At 40.2% G+C, this 20,674-nt stretch overlaps 4 protein-coding genes across 5 annotated transcripts; 2 read left to right on the forward strand and 2 right to left on the reverse strand.

Moving 5' to 3' along the window:
• Window positions 1-444: 444 nt before the first annotated feature.
• On the reverse strand, window positions 445-4,985 carry htatsf1 (HIV-1 Tat specific factor 1). 2 transcript variants are annotated; one of them, XM_079171802.1, is made up of 10 exons: window positions 4,920-4,985; window positions 3,429-3,593; window positions 2,557-2,791; window positions 2,277-2,324; window positions 2,013-2,167; window positions 1,672-1,835; window positions 1,432-1,528; window positions 1,259-1,348; window positions 1,014-1,151; window positions 445-791 (listed from the first exon to the last, which is right to left on the reverse strand). In XM_079171802.1, the coding sequence occupies exons 2-10, from the start codon at window positions 3,591-3,593 to the stop codon at window positions 537-539; spliced, it is 1,347 nt and encodes a 448-aa protein (XP_079027928.1). In that variant the 5' UTR covers window positions 4,920-4,985; the 3' UTR covers window positions 445-536. The 2 variants fall into 2 exon arrangements, with proteins under 2 accessions (XP_079027928.1, XP_079027927.1); XM_079171801.1 differs by lacking the exon at window positions 4,920-4,985 and adding an exon at window positions 4,345-4,394.
• Window positions 4,536-6,102, forward strand: bod1 (biorientation of chromosomes in cell division 1). The gene is made up of 3 exons (XM_079171803.1): window positions 4,536-4,756; window positions 4,989-5,113; window positions 5,387-6,102. The coding sequence occupies exons 1-3, from the start codon at window positions 4,607-4,609 to the stop codon at window positions 5,598-5,600; spliced, it is 489 nt and encodes a 162-aa protein (XP_079027929.1). The 5' UTR covers window positions 4,536-4,606; the 3' UTR covers window positions 5,601-6,102.
• A 3,509-nt stretch (window positions 6,103-9,611) lies between these two features.
• On the forward strand, window positions 9,612-14,181 carry stc2b (stanniocalcin 2b; the record flags this gene model as incomplete). The annotated part of the gene is made up of 4 exons (XM_079171880.1): window positions 9,612-9,741; window positions 11,102-11,244; window positions 12,954-13,165; window positions 13,860-14,181. The coding sequence occupies 4 exons, from the start codon at window positions 9,612-9,614 to the stop codon at window positions 14,179-14,181; spliced, it is 807 nt and encodes a 268-aa protein (XP_079028006.1).
• A 512-nt stretch (window positions 14,182-14,693) lies between these two features.
• On the reverse strand, window positions 14,694-19,049 carry bnip1b (BCL2 interacting protein 1b). The gene is made up of 6 exons (XM_079171276.1): window positions 18,945-19,049; window positions 17,717-17,809; window positions 17,523-17,614; window positions 16,953-17,060; window positions 16,196-16,314; window positions 14,694-16,024 (listed from the first exon to the last, which is right to left on the reverse strand). The coding sequence occupies exons 1-6, from the start codon at window positions 19,026-19,028 to the stop codon at window positions 15,828-15,830; spliced, it is 693 nt and encodes a 230-aa protein (XP_079027402.1). The 5' UTR covers window positions 19,029-19,049; the 3' UTR covers window positions 14,694-15,827.
• Between the last annotated feature and the right edge of the window lie 1,625 nt (window positions 19,050-20,674).

The following is a 20,674-nucleotide window of genomic DNA, read 5'->3' on the forward strand; positions in this document are numbered from 1 at the left end:
ATGACAATCACAAAAGAAGTTGCTGTAAAGCATCGTTATAGGTACTCTGTGTTGAAACTTAAACTTATTTTGAAGTTTGATGTTATGATATTTGGACTTTTTACTACCATACATATGTACTTTCTACAAGGTTTGGGCGATATGACGATGTATACCATGTAACAATATAAATGTGTGTACTTAATGATTCAACCCGAAGTGAGTGTCCCTTTGATATCTGTTCAGTGTAAGTTGTCTTTTGTAATTCATCAAGATTTCAGGGTTATCAACACAAAACTGCAAACAAACTGGCACATTGAAATTCAGGGAAAGCTGTGCTGTGCTTGTCAAATTAGGGTGTAAACCAAAATAGTGAAAATAGGGTAGACAAAATCATAATTTTATTTTTCTACATTACAAAACAGCTCAAACCTCCTCCTCCTCCTCCTCCTCCTCCTCCTCCTCACCTATTAAGAACGGGTGTTTACCACAGTTCACAATCTAGCAGGACTGTCCTGATTGTTAGCCATGGGGACCAAAGATGTGGATGTAAGTATCTAGGCTTTCTCGTCATCACTTCCTTCCAGGCTGCTATCAGTAGAGTCTGCTTCCTCTTCCTTTTCCTTTTTCTGTGGTTCTGTTTCGGGACGCTGTTCGGGCTCCGTGGTGCTGGAGGGTTCTGTGGGTTCTGTTTTGGTGGTGCTGCCCTCTTCTGGCTTGGCAGTGTTGTTCTGCAGGCCCTTCTCGCCTCCATCCAGGAAAGTGGACCAACCCTTCAGTCGCTCCTCCCGCTCACGTGTCGTCTCTTCCACCTGCACAAACAGTATCAGCATTAAGGCCGCAAATTCTTTCCAGATGCAGAGTTTAAGTTAATCAAGGATATCACAATAACTCAAATATCACATGACTTGTTGGACGAGCTTCAAAAGCTTTAACAATTCTGCATTCTGCATTTCCATAATGAAATTCAATGGCATATTTTCATCATCCTTCTTGCTTGCTAAATTCCCATTTGTATTTTGCATTGGGTTTACCTGAAAGTCTGTTGTTCCATCCCAAAGCAGAGCAGTCAGCTGCCTTCCTCCAAACCAGCGACCATTGAACGACTCTATGCACGCATCGGCTTGTTCAGGCTCTTTAAATGCGACTGACGCCACGCCGTCCGGGTGTCTCTGCAGCACAAACACAACCACATACCAGCTCCTTATTGATGCCACTAACATACAATCCAAACCATCCTACTGTGACTATGAACGAGCATGAATGACATTGAACTCACATCAAAGAGGATGACCTTCTTGACCTCCCCAAACTTCTCACACTCCACCCGCAGATCCTCACGATACTCATTCAACTCCAGCGGGTCTTCCTACGAAGGCCAACACGGAGAACACAGAGATTAATACTCTCAACAGACAGTGTGTGTGTGAGCGTGTGCGTGTCTCTCCGCACCTCAAAGTCACTGGGGTGGAACATGTTCCTAATGATGACAACTTTTTCATGTCTCTTCCTCAATTCTCCTTGCTTCTCTGGCCTCCAGTCCAACTGTCTGCACGGACAAAGACACAAAGGAGAAAACACTCAATTACTTGTCTTCTCTTAATCCACTTGAGCATTTTGGCCGTTTATCCCTAGATTCAGAGAGGGACCAGTGGGAGGTTAACTAAAAAGGAAAAAGGAAGTAGAATGTACTTCTGTTGCTGCTGCATTCTTTTCCTATAATCTTTGTTCTTCTTCTTCTTCTTGCTGGCGTCGTACTGGCCCTTTAGCTCAAACCGTGCTGCTTCCACGTGGAGTCTGTAACCTCGGACCTCGGACTCGTCAATCAGACGCAGAGCCAATTCCACTGACTCCTTCTGCAGAGATCATCACAAACAACACACTGTCACTTCACTGTAGTGCAATGCAATACTACTGCAACTAATACTTCTCCTCTATACTGTGTGATTCGAGCCAAAAGCCATGCGGAAACTTGTGGTCACGCAGCTGTGGTAACTATAAATGAAGCTTTAGACAAGCAAGGACAGACGGACCTTGAGGTAGCAGCAGAGACCATCTCCCTTCAGATTTCCCTCTTTATCCTTGTAGAGTTTGACCTTGTACTCTTCAGTAATGGGGTCCCGCATCACAATGCCGCACTTGGACATCAACTCAGCAAACTCGTCATTGCTGATGTCCGGAGGCAGCCCTGAGGAGGAAGAGAGAGAGAGAGAGAGAGATAGGACGAACACAGTCAGCTATTCACTGGACAGCTGTCTCCTCGACAATGAGAAAATAAATGTCTCATCAATACCAACCTGATACATAGACGTTCGTGTTTTTATTTTCCTCTATATCAAACCATCCTACAAGAACGAGAAAGGGGAAAAAAAGCATTTATCAAACGATACGTTTGTACAAACTTAAACTCAGAAATTGTACATAATATGAATACTGGTAATAATCACTATTGTAGACAGGGGTAAAGGTGGAAACGTACATCAATACATTAAGAAAAAAACCACCATTGTTTACAATTTGTGTGTTAGATAATCCACAGGTTTTGTCTCTTCTCTATGGTTGTGGATGTCACTTTACCTGGGTCTGGTTTTCTCTTCTCCCCTTTCTGTTGGTCTTCTTTAGCTGCGGTCTCATGCTGGTTTGGGTCCTGCTTCTTGGAGGAATCTCCTGGCTTCTCCTTTTCTGAGGGTTTGCTGTGTGGTTCTGGGGCTGCTGGGTTGGAGCTGCTCACTGCATCTTTGTTGGCTTCTGGCTCTCCATCCTGAGTGAAGCCATAGTTGGCCTGGTAGGCAGCAATGAAGTCCTCTGTTATCTGGAGAAACGAAGCAAAACCTACTTAAAATGAACACTGAAACTGTTACGACTACATACCAAAAAGAGGTCTGTGATCCAATTTAGGGTGAATAGACATCTCTATTTTGAGCTTCCAATAATGCATTTTATTGCCAAGTGTGGTCAGTGGCAAGTACAAGCTGGTATGACGGAGACCTTGAACTGTTATGTTAACAGCATTGTTGCTATGCCACAGCGCCCCCGGTCAGAACAGCATAGTATATGAATCATAATCAATCGAAATCGCAATATGGCCTATTACAATTTGTGCAATATTTGTTCATATATTTGTGTGATGTCAACGTACTATTAAAAATTAAATACTGTCATGCTGCAGAGATGTTCTGGCCAACACATCACATTCTACAGGCCTAAGAAAACCATCTTTGTTTGGTATTCAATGAAAATTAGGATAATGATATAACAATAATCATTTCCTCTAATGTTGCAAATCATACATAAAAAAAAAATCTAAATCGTTAAGCCCTACTGTGCATTGCAAAGTCAACCAAACTTGCAAACAGTAAGTCTAAACAGAACAGGTACAATCCATAATATGAATATGTCAAAAAATAGTTAAGAACAAACTTATGAAGTAGGAAAACAAAAGTCCATACTTTAGGGAACCAGGCCTTCTTTTCAGGGTCCCAGTCATATGCGGTCCCATCCTCTGGGTCCGTGTAGGTGTTGGGGTCAGAGCTACCCTCACTTCTCCGATCATAGAGCTCCTGCATCCGCAGCTGCTCCATAAACTCTTTGTTGGCATTTGCTTGACCACTCATCTGCAACAAGCAATGAAACGATCCAGGTCAAAAAGCATTCCATTTCAACATGTATACAGCAGCTGCATTACACCCCGATGTGGCAAAGAAGCTCAACGTGTGTCTTTTCGCTGTGCTCATAGATGTGTGTGTGTATGTGTGGTTGAACAATAATATCAAAGCAGGATAGTAAACGCATATGTCAAGTCAGTGCTTTAAAAACAAACAATAAACGACTCTGCTTAGCCTATAAAACATGTCAACAGCTTGCTCCAGACCGTCCTAACAGACGACTTCCCTTAATAAACACCTTTTACAGCCACGCAATTAACCAACCAATCAAACTGCTGGCACTGTCAACGCCCCGTAAGTCCTGAAAAGGGTGTCAGTCAGTTGCTTTAATTCATCACACGGTGGTGCGTTTGATGTACCGACAGCATGAATCAGTGTCAGCAAGATAGTTTAGACTAATCTGTGTTTACAAGGCTGTCGATGTTCAGCTCACATGAGGTTAATAATGATTAACATTTGCTAACATCTAAAGGTGTGTGCTTGTGAGTATTAGGATAGTTAGCGTTACATTATTTGGTGTTAGCCAACACAGCTAACATTGGTTAAGGCTAGCCATCGTTACCTTTGACAACAATAGCGTTAGTCCAGTCTAAAATATGGTAGGTGCAAAGCTTAACGAAACATACTCCCTCCGTCTAAAGACCCAACCACAGAAACGATCTGTGCTTTGAGAATTCAGCCAGTGTTAAATAAATATTACCTTTAGATTTACGCGCAAACGTTTTACCCTTCCAGCCAACACTTTAATGAAGTACTTCCGATGTCAGGTTTCGAATGCGCATGCGTGTCAACTGGAAATTCAGCGCTCGATTTGTTATACAGCGTCTACCTTTCTTTTTAACGTAGCATCTACCGCGGTCACTCCGCCCGCAGTCTGCTGAGGACAGCGCGAATATAGAAAACAAGCACTCACGGCTCAGCTAGCTAGCAGGCACGTTAGCAGACCTTTACTTGGGTTTGTCATGGCGGAAGGTAGCAATAACGTTAACGTCAGTCCGGGCAACCTTCCACCGGGAGACCCGCAGCTCATCGGTATGATCGTGGAGCATCTGAAGAACCGTGGTCTTTTTGACGAGTTCCGTCGAGACTGTATCGCCGACGTTGACACGAAGGTAAGCCAGTCGGCTAACGACAACACCGCTTTGGCTAACGTTACAGTTACTGCTGTGGTTAGAGAACCAGACTAGCTAAGCTCGAGCTTGTAACTTCAGTCGCTACTTAACTAACGTTATATTGTGCTTACGTTAGGCATTCATTCGTTACTTTCTATGTTACCGTATTATTCTGTGCTGCATCGCTGTTTAATGACTGGGTTTACATCGCTGTCCCTGTTGTTGCTGCCAGCCTGCCTATCAGAACCTGCGACAGAAAGTTGACAACTACGTCACGTCGCACCTGAGCACACAGGACTGGAACCCGTCCATCAACAAGAACCAGATGAGGAACGGACTGAGACAAAGTGTTGTCCAGTAAGTGTTACTTTCAACTGTCTGACTTCTTTATCGTCCTCCTGTACAATTCAAAGGAACAGCTACTTTATGTTGTTTTCAATTTCTTCTGGATGAGCAACATGTTAGTCTGCAGCTAATGATTTTATGGCGGTTCAACCCAGTCAGATATACTGTACATGAGGTCATCGTGCAGGAATATGTTGTGCATTCCACGAAGATTAAACTCATCTTCCTGTGTAAAGTCAGCAGAGTTCCTCTCTAATGGTGAACTTACCTAATTGTTTTTTCTAGATCGGGTATGCTGGAGTCCGGTGTGGACAGGATCATCACTCAGGTCGTCGATCCCAAGATGAACCACACTTTTCGGCCGCACATAGAAACTGCTATCCATGATTTCTTGTCGGGGGAGAGGAGGGAGGAGAACGTGTTGAGTTGTAACTCTGCACCGTCTGAGCAGACGGAACTACAGGAGGCCCCACCTGCTTCTGGGCCCAAAACCCCCTGAGGTCAAAGAAGAAGACGAGCATCTGGACTGTTTCTGCATTCAAAGTCTTCAGCATGAGATGTTGTTTTAATGGCTCGTCTGTGGAAGTTGGACAGTGCGGAGTGGTGCACTTTCACTGTGCAGCTCTTCCTATTAAAAAATGTGCGATATCGACATTTTCCACAAAAAACACATGTTGACTAACAAGATGTTAAACTTGTAAACAGCACTGATTCATCATAAGTCATTCAGCTGGGAGGATTACAGGAAGAAGATCCTACAGTTTCTGTCGAACTCAGATTGAATTATGGAAAGACATTTATGTAAATATATTTTTATCAGCAGCTAGGTGTCTACATTTTTTTATCACACTGTGTCAGATTTCCTTTTTGTTGCTTGTATTTAGTATGCAGCATTGATTGTGCTTTACTAAACACAGTTGACATCCTGTCCCTCTACTGTTTTCTTATTGTACCCATTTGTAGTACCTGTGCCTTTTTATTAGTAAAGATACTCTGCAGTATGCAAAGCTATTGTCTTAGTTTTTGAAGCCACACAGTCAATGATGGGAATAACTTTGTTTCCTGTGTAATCATACAACAGAACCACTAGGTGGGGTAGTTTTTCTCAGTTAGGCATTTCAAAGCCAAAATCCACCCAAAAGTATTCTGAGGTTTACATTTTCAAGGCAAACCTGCTGATTCCACCACATGAGACCTATACAGGGCCTATCTGCATGTTTGAGACGGGACATGAACTGGCTCAGCACACTTTGCATGAGCCAGTCATGTCAGCTATTTGTGTTCCTCCGGTATTGTAAAATATACCATGAACCCTGCAGAGGCATGCATAACGGTGGCATGTCGTGTTAAAAAGTCATAGACGTAAGCCACGAGTGGCGTCCCTGTCGTCTGGTTTTGTTTTTCCTCACAGGATAAAAGGGACTTCCCAGCAGTTTCCAGTCTTAAACCTCAGTCCATCAGTTTTGGGTATTTGCACGTGTCATTGCAGCTTGCGTAACTTTATTGATTTAACTACTTGTTTTTGACATTGATCCACCCGTTAACACAAGTGTGTGTCAGAGAGTGTCCACAAATCTGATGCCTTCTGTTCGTTTGCATGTATAATGTGTGTGTGTGTGCTGTGTTAAGTTAAATACGCTTTTACGTATTACACTGAAGTAATTTAATTTATGGATAATATTTTTTAATTATTTAAATTATCCTTATTGCCCTTTTAAACTTAAATGAATGAAATACCCAATAGTTAATTTTTTTCCTCCTATTTTTTGGCTTGGTGCAAAAACTTGCAAGAATTAGTCAATGGATTAATCAATTTTTAACCACTTAACTTATTAATCATTTAAGTTAAAATCATATTTTCTTATTGACCTCTAGTTTTGCTCAAAGCATAAATAAAAAAAATCAACAGCAATATGTTTACTTTCATGTAAAACAAGAAAAAAACAGCAATATGGTTCTTGAGGTCGATTAAATGGTGAACGGAATACATAAGAGCAAGACGAGCAACTGATCTGAGTTTAAAGATACTGAATGAATGCAGAAACACATCCAGAGGCAGACATGTTATTCACAACATGGTTCATGTGAGAGTCCGAGCAGAAGAGGCTCCTGCATGTGTGCTGTTTGCACAGTGGTGTCTGTATGCATTAGTGTGTTCAGTGTCGGGGTGAAGGGTCATTGGGTGGGTGGTCGTCAGGGGTTGTGTGAGGGAAGCTGTGGGATGGAACGCGCTGCAAAGGTCAGGGAGGAAAAAAAAGTACTCTTAACGAACGTCCGAACATTTGCCCCCCAAAAGAGTATGTCTTCCCCAACTGGGCCCCTGCATGGACACACACATAAATACAGCCTGCCTCTGTACCTTGACCTCCCACTACAACACACACACACACACTTGTCCTAAACCATCTTCACTGAAGGCCTCTATAGGATGCAGGGGAGATAAGCCTGAGGAGGCACAGTAGCATGAATTGAGTTTTTTTTTTTTCGTTTTTTTTCACTCGCTTGGCGATGCTGATAACTTGGTGTCACATGACTGTCTCTCTGTTGATGTCAAGGGTCAGGTGGTCATGGCTGTTAAGAGACAAAACACGACCACAACAAGTGGGCTGCAAGAATGGAGCGTATCGTAAAGAAAACAAACCAAAAAGCATAACTCACCTTGGACTCGCAAACAAAAGCATGTTACTCTATGATGTGACAGCAATAGCTTACAAATTGTCAGAAACTACCAACAGTTATTGTAACCAAATAAAGCCTAATTACCGATCTGAAAGTACAAAGTAGTAGTTAAAGAGTTAGTTTAAAAACAATCTCACTTACCTCTAGTAGTATAAATGATGATACATGGTTCAGTTGTATCTGCTGAGGTTGGGGTTCCTGCCGTGAAAGACGTCTCTGACCGAAAGCTCACTTTTAACTTTAAATGATGAGAGTGTGTGGCTGTTCTTTTCATTATGATTTCACCCCAGTACAATGGAGGATGACCACACAATACATTATAGTTATTATATTTGGTCACAGACATTTCAACCAGACTTAATATTTTTCAAGGCAAGTTTAATCAAAGTCAGAGCATGGTTATGTTTGTGTGTGTGCATTAACCAGTAACCAAGCCATTAATAACAAATGTAGGGTTGCATTAGGTGGTTGGCGGGTGTTTATCCTTTCTCGGTGGTAAAAATTCAGTTATAAATAGCCGTAATATATTAATAGATGCTCATGGGTTTCTCCCTTTCTATTATGTAATTGAGTCCGCAGTTATAAATGTTAATAGGTCATTAAAAAATGGTTGACGTCTGCAGTAGTCTGCATGGCTATAGCATCTTAGTCTTCTTGAGATATATGTTGTGAAAGCTCTTTTTTACCCAACCTGGCAACCCCATGTTTCTTCGTATCAATAATGAAATGTACCTGAGCTATAAAGCAATAGCCCAAATGATGTATTAACTGTCAATAAAGCCATTCATTTCAACTCATGACCCCATAAATTGTGCATTTTTAGGGAGTGGTACTCGATATTTTGTAGAAGAATACTATAGGCTTCTTCATATAAGCATATCAGGCCGATGTGATGAAAAAAGTGACAGTTTACAGGAATGTAGCACTCTAACACAACATTTGTAAAACCTGATCCCCCCATGTCATGCCCCCCCCCCCCCCCCCCTTCTCTCTCTCTCTCTCTCTCGCTCCTTCTCTCTCTCTCTCTCTCTCTCTCTCTCTCTCGTTTCCCTGCCAACAAAGCAGCTGCTAACCCTCAGACGCACTCGTCACACTCTGGCTGGTCGGTAATTGAGTGTAGATGTCTTGAGGTTTTGACCTTACTGCAGACTCCAGGAACAGGAAGACCTTATATCGCACAGCTGTTATAAGAGAATATTATTTTTATTGGACACTGGAGCACAACAAGTGTCCTGTTGGATGCCCTTATAAAAAAAAAAGAGATAGAGTTGATCGTGCCTTTCCAGTGGAGAAGACATGATGAAGTGCCCGCTTGAAAGCTACAACATGAGATAGAATAAATGAAAGCTTCCTCTCGGATGCCCTTCCAGTGGAGAAACAAGATGCAGTGCACTGATGGGCGTCCTTATGCAGTGCCATATAGGTTGCGTTGCATGCTAGAAAACATTGTTTAGCCCTTGCCTCTCAGACAGCCTGAGTCCGCCACTGATATTGGATAATAAATAGGAAAACCAAATCAGATCGAAGCCCAATCAACGAGTTCATTTAATCGCAGCTATTCTGTTCCTGTCGGTCCTCTTTTTCTCTCATCAATGATACACTTTTTGGCTCCATTGTAGTGTGTTCACAGGGCTGCGCTGTGATTGGTGGAGATACAATGTGAACGCGCAGTGCTCATGTGGCTTTATATATTTCAGAACTTCATACCGCGGAAAATACTTTACAGCAGAAACTCCTCTGCAAGGCTGCGCCCGTGCTGCTCCAACCTATACAACGAACAAACTATACACAAACCAAGATCTCGAATACAAAGCTGCGGTCAGTCGACAGCATGCCGGCGAACGTGTCCGCTGTTTTTTTTCTGCTCCTGGCCTGTCAACAGGTGCTGACCACGGATCTACACGATTTCCATGAGAAACAAGTGAGCCAAGTCAAAAAACGCCTGTCCCTGCAGAGCACAGGTGAGTACTAACAGCAGGTGTACTGCTGCCTTAACTGTTTCATCAATTTACGCTGTGACTAAATGCGCCTGAAGACACTGACATTTTTGGGGGGAGCTTGGTTTAGTTTGAATATGCGCTTTTTGCATTTCATGAAATTGTGTTGTTTTTGGACATGCATTGTGTATTTACTGCTGAGAAAACAATTCAGTATTTTAGGCTTCCGTCCAGATTTAGCACCGATACAATTGGGCATGTTGTATGTGTGGTCTGTCTGCGGTATTTGCAATGCTCCTCACCGGATGCCACTGTGCAATAGCCTTGGTGACGACACACTGCCATGAACATTTGTTATAATATTTATTATATAAGTAAGTATATTATTGCTGAGTCTCCTTTGATGTGTATGCAGTGAAGTGAGGTAGGTTAAACTGACGGTAAGGCGACTGATGGTTGCCCAATATTTTCATCTTCTATATGTTTTCATTGCATCAGCAGAATAGTTTGCATGCCGTTCACCCCGAAAGCCTGTATCAGTTTTAACTGTATCCCTCTAGCCGGCTGAGCCGGGCAGCAGAGCGCGCCTCTCTTTTTGCTCTCCTGCTCTGTTGGTGGCTGTAACTCAATGCGTCGCTCCGGCGGCTCGATCCCGTCAAAAGCACATTCCCTCCGTACCAGCAGGGCGGCCTGACCTGCAAGCTGCACAACATCAACAGAAGCATAAACTAGTAGAGAGACCATGAGAACAACATACGAATCCTATATGTTCGTTAAAGGTTAACGTGAAACTAACAACAAAAGGTGATGTTTCATGAGTCCCACTCGGGTATAGTGATATTGTGTCCTCAGCAAAAGTGAACAAAAACTCTTCTCAAAGCAATATCTTTGTTTAGAATTAACATGTGAACGACAGGGAAGTAGTTCTTTGCTTACAATGTAATGTGCATTGCAAGCACGTATCAAACTGAAATGAAATATTGCTTTCAAAGTGAAATAAATGCTTTCCATGTTGTCCAGTTTGAGCTTGCTCTCTCCTCTGGATGATGTTGTCATCCTATCCTGCTGTCTACTACAGTAGTGTACTACTTGTGTTAAACTTCCCAGAATCCAAACAAACTATACAAGAACATTGAACTCATAACAGCCTAAAATTACATGACAAGGGCATTAACCTTTCTTTCTGTAGAACCGAGGCAGTCCTGGACATGACAGGAGGTTCCCAAAGTCATCCTGATGTGTGATATCATTGTATTTGTAATGCTTATATTGTCCTCTCTAATTAGAATAGGCTACAGCACACATGATTTGAGAGACACACTTGTTTCTGTATCCCTGTATGTTAATACAGATCTCTCTCTCTATGTCCTTCTGTCTCTCTCAGCGGAGATTCAGAGATGCCTGGTGAGTTCAGGGGATGTCGGCTGTGGGACGTTTCAGTGTTTCAACAACAATTCCTGTGAAATCCAAGGGCTGCACCGCATCTGTCTCACTTTGTTGCACAACGCCGGGTGCTATGACTCACAGGTGGGCTGCAGCACGACAATTTCAAAAGAAAAAAGAAAATAGAATATAATGGAGTAATAGCGGGGTGGCTACAGCTAACCTATCGTTCATTTTTTGACGAAAGCATCACATTTGGTACATGTATAATGTGTATTTTATTTGGTTCTCAGGGTTACTATGGTCTAGATTATGTCTGTTATTGCTGTTAGTCCGATGAGATAGAAAAGGTTGACCAACCGCTGGTGGACATTTAAAACAAATGTCTGCCCCGGCCACCATGATGCAAGTTTTTGATGGTCCAATACCCACTTTAGTTCCCAATATATCTATCAACACATCTGCCAAATTTGGAGCTTTTTTCACCAAATGAACAATTGTTATGTTATGCTTTTACACTTCTGTTTGGTTTGAAAATATTGATTCTTCTGTAGATAAACTATTTTGTGTATCATCCTATCCTATGAGTAAACAAATATGTAGGCATGATTTACCTTTTAATCCTCCTTTTGTTTGGGAAAAGTAACCCTTGCATCCCCGACATACTTTATTATGGCATTTTAATGGCATACTATACTATGAATTGTTTTATGACATACTGTACTATAACATCTTTATGATGTGCTATACTATATCATTTTTATGACTTTTTCTGTACAATACTGTACTATTACTTTATTATGGCATTTTACTTTTGATGTATTTGATATATCATGTACTATACTATGACTTTTCTTAGGTCATTTGTATGGCATACTACACTATGACATACTGTACAAGTACTGTTTCTGTCATACTTTACTATGACTTCTGATTTTTGAGATTTTTATGGCATATTATTCTATGAACTTTTTACGATATGCTATTCTTTGACATTTTTGCCATATTATACTACGACGTTTTTGAATTCTTTATTGCAATGATGAAATACTATATTATGACTTTTCTTATGACATTTTCATGGCATAATAACCATGACTTTATGACACCATGCTATACTATACTATTACATTTTCATGATATACTATAGTATGACTATTATATGACATTATTGACTATGATTTCTTGATGGCATACTATTCGATGACAATTTTGGTAACATTTCTACGACAATTCATTCTATGACTTTAATGACATTCCCCACTTTGACTTTTTTAAAACATTTCTATGGCATCCTATTCTATTACTTTCATATAACATGCTATACTGTGACTTTTTATGACATACTATTTTATGTGAACATAAATTTGTATGGCATATTACACTGATATTTTCTTCTATGACATATACTATGACTTTTTAACAATATTTTTATGACCGTAACTTTAATGTGTTAATGGCTATGGTGTCTCAACAAAGGAAAATATTGCACTTGCCTATAACTCAACTATCTTCTGGTAAGTGGACACACATACACCTACTTTGACTCTGTAAAATGATAGATATGACCCACTTTCACAACACATGCATGGGCATTATTTGTATTCAATCTCACTGATGCCTGCCTAATGTTACACTGTTACGTTATTCACTTAAGATAACGACCACACACAAGCATGTCAGATTCTGGTGGATCCAATGTACACAGAAAATAAAGGACAGTCTGCAGGCATATCATTTTAAACAGGAAGTGACAGAGGCCGGGGAGACGGCATAGTACATCCTCTGCCAGATTTCACATTGTAGTACATCAGAAATGAAACTGATTCCTCCTGTTGCTCTCCTCCTCCCAGGGAAAGTCATTTGTGAAGGAAGCGTTGCGGTGCATGGCGCTGGGACTGCGGCAGCGCTTCAGCTGTGTGAGCCGCCGGTGCTCAGCGGTAAAAGAGATGGTGTTCTCGCTCCAGAGAGAGTGTTACTCCAAACACCAGCTCTGCCTGGCACCACGAGACCACCTGGATACCATGGGCAACCTGGTCCAGTTCCACCTGATGTTTCCCCCGGGGTGAGAGACAGAGACACACAATCAGTAAACTTTTATCACATCATATCATCATATCACATTATTACCACATCCTCTGTGGAATAATGCAGTATTGACCCGCAGTTTAACAAAAAAAAAGTAGTATATAAAAAGTGATATTATAGTATATCGAAAAAAATCTTTAAAAAGTCATATCAAGTTGAGAAAATAGTGTAGTATGTCGAAAAAGTCATAAAAAATATTGTTGAAAAAAGTCATAAAAAAGTCTTTTTTTTATGACTTTTTTCGACATGCTATACGATGACTTTTTATGACTTTCTTCGGCATTCTATAACATTACTTTTTTATGATGTCGAAAAAAGTCATAGTATAGTAAGTCATAAAAACGTCATAGTATAGCATTTTTTAAAAAGTCATTAAAAGTCATAGTATAGCATGTTGAAAAAAAATCTTATTTTACCATGACTTTTTTTAACTAAGTGTAGGGTATCATTAAAAAGTAATATGAATGTATTGCATGGAAAATGTAATAAATATTCAGTGTAGTATGTCAAAACATTTTGTAAAAAAAGTCTAAAAAGTAACAACTGTATGTCACAAAAATAATAATAAAAAAATAAAAAGTATATATTATAGTATGTCATGAAGATGTAATTGAAATCATAACATAGACAAGCTAAAAAAAAAAAATCCTCATGTGTGCTTGGGCCATTAGGCCTTATGTGGAGCTGATGAACTTCCTGTTGAAGTGTGGCGACACGGTCGGGTTGTGGGTCGGCCAGCGGCTGCGCAGGCAGTGCAAGCAACACTGGGGAGCTCTGTGCAGCAGCTTCGGCAGCACCTGCTCGCTCAGCCAAGCTCTGCAGCACACCACCGCTCCGCCCCCCACTGTGTCCTGGCCCATCACCAATCAAGGACCCCTGCACCAGCCGACCAAAGCGGCCGAACCAGAGGACAGGAACGGGCCGAGTCAGATCGACAACGCCACCGAATTCGGTCTCCTCATGTCTGAGAAAACCAATGTTACTGCTGTATAAACAGACAGGCGAGTCAAGCAAAGGTGCAGACATGGTACACAAAAGTCATGCACTTATTACTATTATAATAGTAGTGGTGGTAGTAGTTTAGGCACCATAACTTATTAAATCTGTAATATTTTTTACAAGGATGAAAACCATTTATCTACCTCACTTCAACGTCACAGTAAACCACAGCGGCTGCATCCTGCAGCAACGGGCAGTGAAAACACGAGTAAATACCACAGGGATTTTATTCAAGTGCAGCTGATGGCTCAAAGTCAGTATTCTACTATTTAAATCAGTTTTTTTGTATTTATGAGTATCGTTTTATTATGCACCGTGAAGTGGACATGCTATCAAACGTCATCTTGTAGACAGTCAGGGTTCAGTCTGCAGGAAGGAAAGCACTCTTCTGTTACGTTATAAATATGTATTTTTGATGCTCTACTTGACTCACATTTCATACAGACCACAGGTTTCAAAGCTATGTTTTGTAACTTTTTATTTAAATGAATCTAAAACAATGCATGTGTAAGCATTTTGATTGAAATTAAATCACAATGACATCACTTGACAGAGAGAAGTGTGTTGGTCAGTCAGTCCTGTAAAATAGTTCCTTCATACAAATTAATAAAAAGCATCTCTGATGGTGGTAAATGTTGGGTATCCTGCCATCTACTGGCACATCTGTGGCAACGCTTCACATCAACACTTCCCTCATTATAGGGAAATAGAAGAATTAAACTTTATTCTAACAAACATTGTTCAACATTCACAACGTCTCTGACTTAATGTGGCAGACTACTTTTACGGGACAGGAAAGTAATCAGATCAGTTGTCTAGACGTCGGAAGGAAGAAAGGCACAAGGTAAATTGTCAATAACTATAACAATGGCGTATTTGCAATAGTCCAGAGCAGATAAACAGACACTTTCCCTGTTGAACACACACACACACAGATTGTAATTGGACAAAAAGTAAACAAAGTGAGGTTTGATGTATACTATGGCTTTGACCCTTGTTAGTTCAGAATGCCAGATGAAGTACTAAGGCCTCAGAATGCTTCAAAGTGCTTTTCCAAATCAGTCACGCCTACTTCCTGATCAGGAGTGCAGAGGTGTAAAAGTAGACCGAATTTGAACTTCTCTCAATGCTCTGTTCCACTGCTGACAATTTTCATGCAGCCTTCGAGGAGCGACTGCCTGAAAGTGTGCACCCTTATCTTAAATTTGTATAAATCGCTGCTTCAAGACGACACAGTCACTGAAAAGCCAAAGCTCTTGGGATGTGACGTGGGAAAGAAGGAGGGCGCTATGACAGCCGGCTTTGAGTAGTAGTATAAAAGCTTTTACCTTGAGACATGGTTGAACAGCGCACGTTTGTTTGAAGCATGCTGAGGCTTTAACCGTATCACTGTTGTTGCATGAAACCTCAGAATACCAATTTAAGTTTAACCTTTATACCCTTTTTATAAACTCACATATTGTATATTGTTAAGCTAATAATTAAGAAGCTAAACAATATGAAAAGTTCTCACTAGACACTTGTCTCTTTGTGCGAAAGTCCAGTCTTCATGTAGTCCATATCTGTTAAAAGCCCCTGTGGTAACTTTCTGCTGAGTGATACAACAGCCTGCAGCCTACGTGAGTTCTTTAGCGAGGCAGCTAAATGAAAGGGAAGAGACGTTTCTTAAGGATGTAGAGGACGGTGGCGAAGAAGAGGGCCAGAGCCAGGAAGATGAGCAGCTTGTCTGTCAGCTCCCGCCGGTTGTACTTGAGGATCAGTCTCCTCCCCAGGTGAATGGTTCCTGTCATGCTTTTGAACTCGTCGTTGGTTTCATGCACCGTACTTGAGGAAGTGGCTGTGTGAGGAGGAGGAGGAAGAAGAAAGCATAAAAGGCTTAAGGCTTAATATGTGTTGGTAAATATTGATGAGCGATAAAGACATTGTTGTAAATTGGATTTACCTTTTGTACACAAACTACAACCCTGACCAAGTAAAACACATCGACAAAGTAGAGTTTTTTTCTTACCCAGTGTGCCGATAGTGTCCTCGCTCTGCTTCACCTGTTCAGCCATCATCCTGCTCATAGACATCAGACTCTCGGTGATGTTGTTACTGGTTTCTACGAGGCTATCTTTGGTCACCTTCCTGATACAAAAACAGACACAAAGCAGATCTGAGGTCTGTATGGGGTCAATCACTGTTAATAAATTACTTCACAAGTCTAGTAACTGTCAGCAGAGCAGCATATTTTACACAAAGGGCAAACTTGGCTGTAATATAAGACAATTACGATCAAGTTATGTTTAAAATCCAGACTAAAAGCAAAAATCACAGACTGTGACTGCATACGTTTTTAATCAGAGTTCTTAAATGTAAAAACGAATGACTCGTTAAAAATGTAATCACTCCATTCGGACAGGATTAATATAATAGGGAGGTGGTTAATGATTTAGCTGCAATTATATTATTAATAAAGACTTCAGAAGCAACTTAAATGTCTGTTACTAACGATTAGGCCGCATTTGCAGTAAGAAAGAAACTGGTGAACAGTGTATCAGTAACACTGAACGCAGCCGAGAGACAAACTTTTAAAATGCAAATAGTCTCTTCAGACTGGACTTCGGTTACGAAGGGACCAGAGAGTTTGACTGAGGTGTAATAAATGCTGGGATGGGTGTTTAGGCTGAACAAAAGCAAAACACATGCCATGTTAAATATATAATGGCATGAAGCTGATTGGCTCATCGTGTCAGCGCCACAGTAAAGCCTCTGGGCTTACTGACCTTTGTCTGGTGCTCTGGTTTTCTACTCCATGCAGCAGCTCGTCCTTCTCCGTGTAGTCTATGGCCAGTTTACAAGCCAGGTTAGCTTTCCTCCACGCTGTCTGGTTACTGGAATCCACAGGAAGAAATAACACAAAAAACAACTGTGACAACTTCAGTTTCTGTTATAGGTATGTTCACCTCAACTGGTCTGTGTGTCTGAATCTTTTTGTGTGCATGCTGTTTAAACTCATCTACACCAAATGTAACACTTGCATTTATCTGCCTCTCAAACTATTATTAGATACAGGTATGAATGTATTACATTTTTTTTTTTTTTTAAGGATCAACACCTAGAATGTTAACTACTCCCAAAAGCACCATGAACACGATAAATTAGAGCTTCCACCAAACCTGATGTACAGAGGGGTTCCAACCAAGCATCACAGCTCATCGCGATGTGTTGATTGAGAGCGACATAAAGATGGGTTCACTCACTTAAAAACACTCGACTGGACGCTGGCATTTAAGTGGGATTGATGATGTGCATAAAGTCAGTGATTCATGGGGAAAATGAGTTCACACACACACCTCAACATTTGCCTTCGCTGGCTCTCCGTCTCCGCCTGGATGGCCAGTCTGTCCGTCTCTCTGTCCTGCTCTCTGGCCATCTGCTCCAGATCCTGACAACGGCACACCGCATCAAATAAGACAGTTTGGATTTTAAGCAAGAAATCTGTCAGATGCAACACAGTATACACACACGTGGTGATGTGAGCCCTGACCTGTATTCTGAGTCTGAGCTTGTTGAACTTCTCTTTGACCTGAGAGTTGAACTCCATGAGAGTTGACTGAGGTCCAGGGCAATCCCTGATGTCCTGCAGGTAACACGCACACACACACAAACAAAATGACATGGTCTGTATTTATGATGATAGGATCATGATCTACTCTAAGGTCTGTAAGAGAAAAACTAACACTGAAACATAATGCTAACGACTGATTTTTTATTTCATTTTGGAAAATACAGCTCGACTTAATTAAATCATTCTGTTCTTTAAATATAATGCATTTTACTACAAGTTAAAATGAGTGGTGGTGACCCATAATCACATACAGAGAGGTATTATCAATCGTTTCATATTTATTTGCTTCTAATTTTGTTTATAAAACTCAATACTAAAGGGGAACACCAATCACACACCCAAAGTAATGCTTTATTATCATATTTACTACATAAACTGAAAATTGTTTGACATTAATCCTGTAAATAAAAAACATAACAGTAAACCTTTCCTTTGACACACAATACTACAGTATTGTAAATATTTTCAAATAACATGATATAATATATATTAATTCTGTAACTCTTTATGGATTTATCTGCAGATGTAGCTACGGGTTTTTTATATTTTGTATATTATATATACTCAGTCTAACAATATTATAAAAGAAGACTTAGAATAAATAATGTATCGCTTATTTAAATGTCAATAAGTAATTCACTCGCGATTATCTAAAAGAAGCGACCAATTGTTTCAGCTTTAATAGATTTAAATGTAAAGATATACATAAAATAGGGTTTACATCTAGTGTTTGGGCGTACGTTTGGTAACACTATTGGGTTTACAAGAGTTAACTTACAAGGTTACCTTTGTAACATTCATTGTTTGGTTAAAAGGTCTGGTGTGATTTTAAAACCCATTTCTCAACTAATAATAACTAATCCTCACATCGGCTAACGCTAGCTAGTTTCACGATAACGTTAGACAATCAAAAAATGGAGGGATCGCTGATCAGTGATGGGAATAAAGTTGAACAAATATACTGTCATTACACTGAAGAACCGACACTCAGTGTACCTCAATGCTTCTTGACTTTACCTGCGTAACTGTAAGCTAACATTAGCTTTTGTTAGCTAACGGTTGGAGCAACTTTTAGATCTGATGACGACATTCGATACCAGCATGAGATAAAAAAAGATGAATCAACAGACAAACCACGTGTTCTTACCTGAACAAGAGCCTTAATTTCTAAGTCATATTTTATAATTTCTTGTCCACAAATTCGGACGTGTACATCCGCGGAAGACGCCATATTTGTTTTTGTACGGCAAGCTGGAGGCTCTAAATATGACGCGCTCTGCTGAAGGCAAAGCAATAGTTTTCTTGCCACACTGCTAATATTTAAACCACTGTGTGATCAATAAATAAATTATTATGTTAACATTTGATATACATATTAATGAATAATTGAGGTCAAAGATTAGAAGTCTAACTCATGAATAACACATTTAATAACTACATTTTATTTATAACATGGCTTCCCAAATATGTACGGTTTTATAGTAAAAATTTCTTGGAAAACCTTCTTTGTTAGTGTTGTGATCTTGGACTCCTTATCTCTTTAAGTTGTTTTCTATGGCTGCACCATTACATCGCTTAGAAATACACTTGATGTCTGGCGCAACAACTCAAAATGTTGCCCTGGCATATGGGACACAGGATCCACACTGGAATGTAAAATAAAGCTCTTGTATGTTCTACTGCTTGACAACACAATGCGAGTTTGTAAAAACAGAACCATCAATGGGCTTGCATGAGTTTATGAGGTTATTACTTAAAAGTTGCACGTGATTTTTGTAACATCTGCTTTGGGACTACAGATGAAAAATAGCCTCTTGGCTACCTCTGGCGCATTTACAGCAATGTTTTTATTAATGTGCACTGTCCCTTATCAAATAAACCAACACATAAAAAAATTCAAGAATTCTACAATTACATACTAAAGCAATGAATCAGCTTCACTCCACCTATGTGTTTATGAAAAAGCATGGCAATATTTTTGTTATTTATAAATTTCAAATTTCTTGTGGGTAAATATGCAGAGCTTTATCAAGGGGAAAATAGGTAATAATATCCACATTGATGTATTTGAATTGATGTTGTATCTTGTGGTTGGTGAGCTGGGATTTAATATTTCCTACAGAATTCAGCTGCTGATCCAAAATTAAGCCAAAAAAGACCAAAACAGGTAAGAAGAAGTTTGAAGCCAAAGATGTATTAAGAGAGACAACTTGCAGTGGTAAGACACTGGTTGCAGCCTCTGGTTGAGGTAGTTGGCGCTATGGTTTTAACACCCTCCCAAATATATGTGGCACAGTTATTCATACAGGCAGCCATACCGTATTTGGTGTGGTAAGTCTGGTGATATTATGTAATGTCCCAGAGACCCAAACCAACAGTGAATTAAACCTACTAACGGGTATTGTCTAAAACTCTGAAATAGCTTATCCCTCTGTGCCACAGACCTTTACTCGGTGAGCCCCAGCGTTACACTGGGTGACCGGTTCTTTCACTATGATGAAGGTTGGCACTGAGGTTTATGTTAGGTCAATCCCACATATACTATCCTAATGTCATAAATACTTACAAGAGCACCAAATTATATTTCCCTTCTTCCAAGTATCACCTGCTAAAAAAAGTTATTTTAGGAAATAATGAGCCTTTTCTAGAAAGGAAACTATAGATTTCTGACCCGTAAACATCTTCAGTAGAAATGAATAGACTTCGGCCTGAAATCTCCAACAGGGTGTCAAACAATAATAGGAATAGCGTCCCTGTATTTTGTCACTTCCTTAAACCTATATTATCTTGTTAGACATATAGATAAAAGTTAAGAGGAATGAGAGAACCTGTGTTGTTGTTTTTTTGCTAATACTATGAAAACTAAATTAAAATATT

Source organism: Pholis gunnellus (genome assembly GCF_910591455.1).
Source record: "Pholis gunnellus genome assembly, chromosome: 13".
NCBI lineage: Eukaryota > Metazoa > Chordata > Actinopteri > Perciformes > Pholidae > Pholis > Pholis gunnellus.